At 53.6% G+C, this 10,078-nt stretch overlaps 1 protein-coding gene across 1 annotated transcript; it reads left to right on the top strand.

Annotated features, from left to right (window-relative positions):
- Nucleotides 1-345: 345 nt before the first annotated feature.
- On the top strand, nt 346-6,068 carry ZDHHC22 (zDHHC palmitoyltransferase 22; the record flags this gene model as incomplete). The annotated part of the gene is made up of 2 exons (XM_081289138.1): nt 346-871; nt 5,803-6,068. 2 exons carry the CDS (start codon nt 346-348, stop codon nt 6,066-6,068), a joined length of 792 nt encoding a protein of 263 aa, XP_081145264.1.
- Nucleotides 6,069-10,078: the final 4,010 nt, after the last annotated feature.

The following is a 10,078-nucleotide window of genomic DNA, read 5'->3' as shown; positions in this document are numbered from 1 at the left end:
CCTAGCCCTCTCCTCCCCACAGTCCCTACAGACTACGAAAAAGCCCTTCCCTTCTGTGCCTGACCCCGTGGCGACAGAGCCCTAAGGTCGCTCAAAATTCGAGGGAGCAGCCTCCCCGAGGTAGGGCCTGGCCCCAGGAGCCCGCTGTGGTCTCGTGATCTCTGGCTTGCTTGGTACCGGGTTAGAGAAATGGGGAAGGATGACCCCCCGGGACTGGGGTTGGGGGAGTAGACTTGCAGGCAGCCCTTCCGACGGGAGACGCTAGGAGCGCGCAAGGGCGCCCCCTGGCCACCGCAGTAAGTCAGTCTTTCTCTCATCCCGCGCTCCATAGGAATGTAATCGAGGATGCTGGCCCTGAGGCTGCTCAACGTCGTGGCCCCCGCCTATTTTCTGTGCATCTCCTTGGTGACCTTCGTGCTGCAACTCTTCCTCTTCCTGCCCAGCATGCGCGAGGACCCCGCGGCTGCCCCTCTCTTCTCGCCTGCCCTGCTCCACGGGGCGCTTTTCCTATTTCTCTCCGCCAACGCCCTGGGCAATTATGTCCTGGTCATCCAGAACTCCCCGGACGACCTGGACGCCTGTCAGGGTCCCTCGTCCAAGAGGGCTCTGTGCCCCCCGCCCAGCACCCACTTCTGCCGGGTATGCGCCCGAGTCACGCTGCGGCATGACCACCACTGTTTCTTCACCGGCAACTGCATCGGCAGCAGGAACATGCGCAACTTCGTCCTGTTCTGCCTCTACACCTCCCTTGCCTGCCTCTATTCCATGGTGGCCGGAGTGGCTTACATCTCTGCTGTCCTGTCCATCTCTTTCGCCCATCCCCTGGCCTTCCTCACGCTCCTGCCCACTTCCATCAGCCAGTTCTTCTCCGGTGAGTGGGCCTTGGCAGGCAAGTTCTGCAAATAAGACTCCTCACCCCAACTCCAGGGGGTGCCAGACTTAGCAAATCAAAGAACACAGGACTTCCAGCTAAATTAACTTTTCAGATAAATGACTTTTTAGTATCATCATGCCCCAATTTTGCACGAGACAGAACTAAGAAAATGTCCTGGGGTCTATCTGAAATTCAAATTAACTGGGCATGCTGTTATCTGACAGGCTCCCGCCTTCCTCACTATCACACCATCCACTTGCTCAGGAATGTCACATCCAGGCAGTACACCTGCTCTGTGCCAGACACACTCATCACCTTTCTCTGTCTGACCCCAGTCCTGCTCGGGGACTTTGCCCTCCAGAGGTGCTACCAACCAACCACAATAAGGTTGAACTTGACACCAGCTAAGCCCTATCCTCCTGCCTACTCTGTGGGCCCCACCAGACTGTGCTGCAGCCTGTGGGTGGCTCAGAGGAGGGCCACCCTGGTTGGAGATGCAGCCATGTTTAATGGTTCCATAGCCACACTACAGAGCTTGGGACTGGTGTAGAATCTGAGGAACCAGGTATGCGGGTCCTCACCCTCGTGCCCTACTGGGCATCCTGGCGAAGACTGTAGTTTGGATGGCATGCCTCAAGTAATGCTCCCTGGAGCCAGGCCCTAGGGCACTCAGCTCCTGGTGGCAGTTCTTATTACTTTATGCAGACTTGAAATTTGCCCCTACTGTATTTCCATCCACTCCCTGCCCACCCTGGTGTGTGACTCTGCCCAATTTGGTTCCCATAATTGGTAGCGTGCACACGCATGTGTTTGTGCATGTGAGTATGGTGTTAACTCCATTTCTCAGATGAAAAAACTAAGACTTAGGTGGGACTAAGTGGCCTGCCCAGTGTCTTACCACTACAACTAACTAGACATCTCTGGCCCAGGGCTCCCTCAGCAGCACAGGAAATAGAACATGTTCCCAAACACTGACCTTCCAGGAACAGGGAGTGACAAGGCACTACTTCTACTAAGATCTTAAGATTATCTTGAAGTACCTGGATTGGCCTAGGTTGGACATTCTTTAAAATTCTGTTCACTCTGGGGCCTGGGGATATAGCTCAGTTGGTAGAGTGTTTGCCTTGCATGCACAAGGCCCTGGCTTCAGTCCCCAGCAGCAACAACAACAAATCTGATGGCCGTATCATTAGCCAGGTTTGGTGGTGCATGCCTGTAATCCTAGCAGCTCAGGAGGCTGAGACAAGAGGATCGTGAGTTCAAAGCCAGCCTCAACAACACTGAGGCAAGGTGCTAGGCAACTCAGTGAGACCCTGTCTCTAGATAAAATACTAAATAGGGCTGGGGATGTAGCTCAGTGGTCAAGTGCCTCTGAGTTCAATCTCTGGTACCAAAAAAAAAAAAAAAAAAAAAAAAAAAAAGAAAAGAAAGAAAGAAAGAAAATTCTGATCCATTCTGGGGGAAAATGATCATTTCAGTGACTTCTGTGGCCGCAGCTCAGATCTTCCCAGGCATGGCACTACTGAGACATTGGCAGTGAAAACAGAGAGGACCCAGCCAGGGGAATGCCTGGAAGACTGGTGACTGAGCTGGGCCCAAAACTCAGAGTCTTGGGCCTTCTGGATTTCTGTGCTGCCAAAGGAGGCTGCCAGGACCGAAATAACCAGGATGGGGGAGGGTAGGTGGGCGGGTTGGGGGGTGGAGTGTGAGCACAGACAGGTGGGGAGATGAGGAAAGCCAAAGAACCTGATTACACATCCTTTTCCAAGTAGTTTCACCAACCATAAAAATGGGTGATTCCAGAAGGAGGATCTTGAAATGGTTTGATTTGAGATAAATCTGGGCTTGAGGCCTGTCCATATGTGCTAGGTTTAGGAGATGGGAGAGAAAGCAAGAAGGGCTTCTTGCTTTAATCTGTTGGGAGGACACAGCCAGTTAGTGTCCACCTTGGGTCCCAGGTCCCTGATCCGGCTGCTGAGTCCCACTATCCTTCACCTCCTCACCATTCACTCACTAGGAAAGGAGGCTAAGATTCTTGTGTCCATCTCTCCATCTCGTCTTCCTCCTTTGCTGACCTTATATCTCTCCCCCCTACACACATACACTTCCCTGTTCCATCTCCTTCTTCTCATCCTTTCTACCCCAGTTCCCAGAGCAACCCCTCTCTCATTTGCTCAGGAGAGGAGGGCAGGAGTGTCAGAAGGCACACCTTGGTTAACAGGAGTTGAGCTGTCCCCAGCCCTGAGTTGGATTTGCCATCAAAGCACAGGATGCTGTGAGTGGGGGCCCTGAGAACTAAAGGTGGAAGGGGTCTTCTGAACTGAAGTTGGCTGCTAATCTTCAGCTAATGTCAAAGAGAGAGAGGACTAGCTAGTTAAGTTTAAGTTTCTTTTGACTTTGTGGTACCAGTACAAGTTGCATCACCCCTCTGAACCTCATTCTCATCTGGAAAATGAGGAGGACACTATCCAGCATGCATTGTGGCATTTGGATGAGTATGTCAGTGGATAGGGGCCACCAGAAAGTCCAGAAGGAGGAAAGAGAACTTATGTTTGTTGAGCACCTATTATGTGTCATCCACCAGGCACATCTCATTTCATCCAATCATGACAGTCTGTGAGGTAGGTATTATCAAGTCATTTTTTTAAAGCTTAGGAAGGAAACACTCAGCCAGGTGAAGTTGCTTCAAAACCACACAGCTTTGGACTCCAAGCCGTTGCCTCCAAAGCTTGTACCTTTTCCACTAGACCACACTGCCTCTCTGGGGCTGCTTCTTTGTTGTTTCGTGATGAAGAAGCCCCTTTGGGAGGGAGGCGTCATCTTATCCCCAATGTATTCAAGAAGACATTGGGTGATGGTTTGTGAAGATGGCTGGTGGGAGTCAGGGACAGGAGAGATCAGAAAATGGGACCTTTTAGGCCCTTTAGGAAAATTCTATGATTTTCTAAAAGAAATGGAACTATTATTAAATAGTTGAGAGGAGCTGAAGCAGTCACGCTAAAGACCTTCAAACACTTTGAAAGGAAGCAGGTCCCCAGAATAGCCTTTTGTAGCTGCTGCATGGGGCCAGGAGAAGGCGGCAAGGTTTCTCCCTCATGCCTTGCTTTAGTGCCAGAAAAAAAGCCTGTGAAAAACAGCTTCCACCCGCCCAAGCTCGTTCCTGGGGCTGAGATGCAAGGCAGGCCAGAGCTTGACAGCTCTGATGTTCTCACATCCCAGTTGAGGGCCATCTTTGCCCATCAGCATCCCTCAAGCCCAAAGGGTGTCAGGGCCCCAGGGTGCTCCCTCCTGCACGTGGCTGTCCAAGCTCATCTGTGCTGACAAGAGAGAAGTGGGTCAGGGGATGGCATGGCTCCATGTGAGCTCTGCCCCACTGATGCCACCATGTCAGTGGAGGGGCTGCTCTAAATGCCAGCTGGAGCAAGCTTTCTATCCCCTGGGCAGCTGGACCAATTTGTCTCCAACTTTGTAAAGAAAAAAAAAGGCAATCAAAGTTCGAAGGGATGAGGGGAGAAAATGCTGCTAATGAACAAACCCAAATCAGACCCACATTCTTCCTGGCTGCCAAGTTCAACACTGTTCAGACCTGATAAGGACCAAAAGCTCAATTCTCTGGAGTCTGGAAATCAGAGCCTGGAGAGGCCTTGGAAGATGTGAACCTGTACAAGGGAGCTGGTAGAAGGGCAGGGGAGAGACGAGGGAGAGGTACAGGGGTAGAACAGGTGTTCCCTGGAGCTGCTACCCAAAATCTCCCTGGAGAAGGTGGCAAAGAGGTTGTCTTCCAGGGAGCAAAGGGCTAAGGAGGGCTTTTGAGTTCTGTACTGGACCCACCATCCTGACTGCCAGGGAGGTCAAGGTAGATGTCTTTACTATAACTGCCAAAGTTGCAGCCTAGGAAGGATTCCAAGTCCTGGAAAGGTGGAGAAGGCTTGGTGGCCTTAGGAATTAAACTCGAACCCTTTTTGGATGTAAGTCACCTCCTCTGTGAAATGACCTTACATTCTGGGCTGCATGTAAACCAGAAGGCTGACCCCTTCATACATCATTTCCTTGAATCCTGCATCCCTGGGAGTCATTACTATCATGCCCATTTTGCAGAGGAACAAACCGCAACACAGGTTCAAAAACTTGTGAGAGTCCACAAGATGGGAGATCCAAGCCCAGTGTGGACCACCCACCCAGAACCCTCAGGAAGACTGGGATCTCTTACTAAGTGAATGTTTACAAGCAGTAATAGAAAGTGCTTGGTTTAGAGGGCCTGAGGGGAGGTGTTGCCCCACTGTAGGGGGTCAAACTGATGACCTTGGGGACCTCTTCCAGCTTTAGCAAGCTCTGACAGATTGGACAGCTTTAGCAGAGTGTTCAGATGACCACACTGTCCTCTTGCTGATATTAATGACTGCATTATTCTCCCAAGTCTGCGCTCTGCTCCCTGCCTTTGGGGCTGAGCTCATGACTTGTCCCCTTTGATGACTAGGTCCTGTTTTCCATCATGCTGTCACTTGCCCGAGTCTTTCAGGACAGTGTTCCCAGCCCTGAAGGGAGAGAGCAGTCTAGACAGCTTCGGGCATCCGTTCTAAAGGGCCCTCAGCTTACCCCTCAAAGTAAAAAGAGGGGTGGGACGGTAAGAGCATCTGGACTGCCCAGGGAAGCTGGGGGTTCTCATTCTGAGCTTATCAAGCTGTTCTCCCTTCTCCCCTAGATCCCCAGTTCTCTCCCCTCCCCTCAGGAGCCATCAACATAAGGAAAAGTTGGGGCAACTAGTTCATCCTTCCTGTCCGTTCGCTGCAGCGCGGCGAGAGCTACAAAATGTAGTTGCAATCTCATTAATCTCCCTCCCTCCCTCTCCGCGGAAAGCGCCTGCCCGATCGCTTTTCCCGTACGTGGCCTGGGTGTAAAGCGGCTCTGTCGTCTCCCCTCCCCCGCAGGAGCTGTCCTCGGTTCTGAAATGTTCGTCATCCTCATGCTCTACCTCTGGTTTGCCATCGGCCTGGCCTGCGCCGGCTTCTGCTGCCACCAGCTGCTGTTGATCCTCCGGGGGCAGACCCGCCACCAGGCTCGGAAGGGGGTGGCAGTGAGGGCCCGACCTTGGCGCAAGAACTTGCAGGAAGTCTTCGGAAAGAGGTGGCTGCTGGGCCTGCTGGTCCCCATGTTCAATGTCGGAAGCGAGAGCTCTAAGCAGCAGGACAAATAGCAGACAGACACTCCATCATTTCTCTCCCTCTGAACATAAGACCATGACATCTGTCTCTACCCATGATCCACCGCAACCTCCAACTGGTAAGGTCCTTGCACCCGTCCCTGATCTTCAACCCCTAGAGAACAGCACTAGCTGGTGGGCTATGGCAGGAAGAACGGCCACCGGGCACTGCTGGGCTTCTCACCAGATGTCTCTGCTTCTGTTCACCCTCCTCGGGGCCCTCCTTCCCCTCTGTACCTGGTGCACCCACACTCTACCACCTCTCCTGCCTTCACTCTGTCTGTGGGAAACTCCCCCTCATCTTGGGGGTGGAGAGTGACTCTTGCTGCTGGTGTGGGGCTCCCCAAGACCTGGAAGCTGGCAAATATCTAAAATTACCATGGGCGAGAGGCAGCCAAGTCCCCTCTGCCAACTGCCAGGGAAGTTGGGAGGGGTGGGCATGTGTCACCCCCTCTGTGGGGTTGTGGGTGGGGACGAAGAGCACAGTGGCTTGGTGCCCACACCCAAGGCTCAAAGCTCTTTCTCTGGAGACAAGAACCAAATGGCTTCCCTGCCCGGCACTCCTCCAGCCTCTGGGGTTTGGCCAGATGTTGGGAGAGAAAGAAGAGGGAAAGAGGAGTCACACAATGAATGAAGAAGGCATGTAACTGTGCAGCCCTGTATCCCTGAATAGAAGGGTGGTGTGTGTGTGTGTGTGTGTGCGCGCGCATGTGTGTATGAGAGAGAGAGAGAGAGAGAGAGAGATGTGCTCTTATGAACCTAGAGGAAGAATGCTTAGGGGAGGGAGGGGCTAATGCATTCATTTATGTCCTGGATAAAGGACATTCTAGCAGCTAAAGCTTCAATGTTGGAATGGCCAGTGTTGGAATGGATACCTGGGCAAGCAGTAGCTCCGCCATTGGAGGTCAGGGTTAGGGTTAGCGGGGTCCAGGAAGGCCTCTGTCAGACATGCTGTGCAAGGAATTTTTTTCACAAGAAATCCCTTCCCACTCAGAGAGTCTCTTTGTGACTGCTGGGCCCAGAGGCCACAGCTGCAGAGGTGTCTGTGAGATATTTGCTTTCATGGAGGGGAGGTGGGCAGAGGAGAGGGCTGAAAAATCATGATGCAAACTTTTGAGGCCCAATACAGCCACTGTGGTGAGGACTACCAGGATGTTTCTAGTTCAGAGGGCTGGCCATGGAGGACAGGGAGACCCAGAAGGGTGTCAGGGTCAGGTACATTATGGGGAGAGAAAAGCCTGAAGGTCATGTCCAACTCTGAGGGAGGAGCCTGGGGGAGTGAAGACTGGGGGACGAGGATGACCAGAATATGATGGTGCAGTTGCCAGACCTTCCCTGCTTAGCTGAGTAGCCCTGGATGGGGGCACGGCTACACATTCTGGGACCCAGAGAACCAGACCCCTGGGACACATGAGGGAGTGGGTGCAACACAAGTGCCCCCTCCTGACTGGGTCCCAAGGCCAACCTGACATCCATCCAGGCAGAAGACTGAAGTCCATACCCTTCAGTGTCCAGTGGGTGGCCACAGGGACACAACCCTGCTGTACAACACTGAATTCTTGAGCAGAGCTCAGAGGACTTGACCAAGGCCCCGCCTTCATGCCCCCTAGAGGGCTATGTCCTAATGTTGACAGCTCGTGCTTCTCCCCTCTGCCTTTATTCATTGTTTCAGTCACACATTTATCCAATATGGATTTATCAAGCACCAACTATGTGCCGAGTGTCAGGCTCTGGTGATACAGGGGTGGACAGGACGATGAGATCCCTACCGTCAGGGACTCCTTGCCCCCTGCACACTGACTCCCACCCTTTGACAAATGGTCACTCTGCTATCTTTGGTGGTCATCAGGGCAGGCCACTTTGAGGGAAGGGGTGTGGCAGGGCAGACTAATGGGGAGTCCAGGCTTCATTGAAGGAGAAGTCACCAGGGCCATCTTCGTTCCCAGTTCTGGCCATATGTAGGCGGTGCAGGGGGCGGGGATGGTGGGAGGCTGGAAAATCCACCCTGGCTCCCTCTGCCTTTATTCATTCTTTCATCACTTATTTCATTCACCCTGGAGCTCCATCTTGGAAGCCAGCTCTTCCCTGTGTACCTCCTGGGGGCTCAGCACCACGGGGCCTGGCATCCCAGGAGAGGGCAAAAAGAGACCCTCAGGGGGGTCAACTCCTGAAACACCGGTCAGTGGGGGTGACTGTGGGGAGGTTGCCAGGTGTGGGACTTGAATAGCGCTTGTGCACATGGCCCTGTATTTGTTGATGAAGAACATCAATAAAATATGTGGTTTTAAATTGGATCGGATATGATTGTGTGGGCACTGTGGTTGGGACAGGGCTGGCAGGACTAGGCTACATGGATGCAGCCATATTAGCTGTTCAAAGATTTTAAATAAATATTAAAGATGCTTTTATCCCAGTTGGTAAATAACCAAGGCCCAGATTCCCCAGGGAACCCACCCCTGCAGCCTCTGATTCTCCCCAGGGACCTCAGCTCACTCAGTCCTGCAGCTAACCCAGGCCCCTGCTCCAGTCCTCCACCAGGGCCTGCTGTGGCTAGTCAGGGCCAGCTTTGTGCTGGTGAATAGGGAAAAAATTAGCTCTGATTGACAGCAGGCCTGCAGGGCTGGGGTTTGTGGACCCACAGAGACCAGAGATAGGACGTTTTACCTGAGAATTTCCCTTTTCCTCTTCCTCCCGCTCCCCTGCCTCTGTCAGAGGGCAGGCGGGGAGGAGAGTGGGGAAGGCAATCCAGATGCTCTTCCATCCCAGCTGGAGCTGGCTGCCAGGCAGATTGGCCAGGCCCTCCTTCCCTACAGCCCCTGTGACATCTGGAGACCTTATGCTACTGCCCCGGGAGCAGCTAGGAAGGTGTTGAGGTGGGCAGGGACCTGGGTTAGGCTAAACAGGTGAATGGATGGCTTTTGGGGTGTCCTAAAGGCCTGCAGCCCTGCAAGGGTGGGAGTTGCAATGGCAAAGAGCTGATTCTCTTTGGGCTGTGGAAGCTTCAGCGCAGGCCTGTATGGTGATGGTCTGCATTGCCTGAACACGCACGGACAGGCGACCCGCGAGGTAGCACCCAGATGTTCCCCAGGGGGAACTGTGGCTAATTCTCAGAGCCTCCCAGGGCTGTCTGCACTCCCAGGACAGACGCCACACCTGCCTTTCCCACCATTTATCCCTCCCTCCTGTGCCCAGGGCCATGCTCTGCACCCTGTGGGACTAGAAAACAGCTGAGACAACTGTGTTCCAGGTGCACACTCACCCTGGGATTGGTTCCTGGGAATGCTCAGAGGAGGGAGGGAACACAGTTGGGAGTGGGCTGGGGGGTTCTGTTTGTGCAGGGCCTGAAAGGCCGGACGGACGAGATCTCAGCAGATGGAGAAGGACAAAGAGGGATTTTTCATGTTGGGGGGAACAGGCTGGGAGCCCCAGAGCACTGGGGACCTCAGAGAGGGCCTGAAGACTGGCAGTGGGGACGCCCGCAGAAAGGGCTTATTAAGCCAGGCTAAAGGATCTGTGGCAATGTTGACAGGCAGCAGGGACCCAGCAAAGGTTTCGAACAAGGGAGTAGCAGGATCAGGGCGAGAATTCAGCAAGCGGAGCGTGGGAGGATAGAGTGGGAGAGCCTGCAGGCTGGGCACTGATGGCGCCCATATGCTCTGTCTGGGTGAGATGTAACAGGAGTCTGGTGGGGGCAGGAGTGTGGCTCCTAAGAAGGGAGAGGGTGTCAGAGGCACTTCTCAGGCAGGAGGCAGGACTGGAGGGGTGCTGGGGAGAGGCCCAAGAAGCCCTGAAGGCTAAGTCAGGGCATTAGGATGACCCCCAAGGACAGGCTGTCAGGAGCACTGGGGTGGAGGGAGGATCATGACTCTGGGGCTCAGAGCCACCCAACGCACTTGCTGCTGTTCTTGACCCACCAGTTGACAGCCAATGGTATCATTCTTAACTAAACACTTGGCCACCTCGTGTGGCTCAGGGGACATCTGCAAGCCATACTTGGCAGCATG

Source organism: Spermophilus citellus, assembly GCF_964194105.1.
Source record: "Spermophilus citellus genome assembly, chromosome: 4".
Taxonomy (NCBI): Eukaryota; Metazoa; Chordata; class Mammalia; order Rodentia; family Sciuridae; genus Spermophilus; species Spermophilus citellus.
This window is presented reverse-complemented; position numbering and strand designations above follow the sequence as displayed.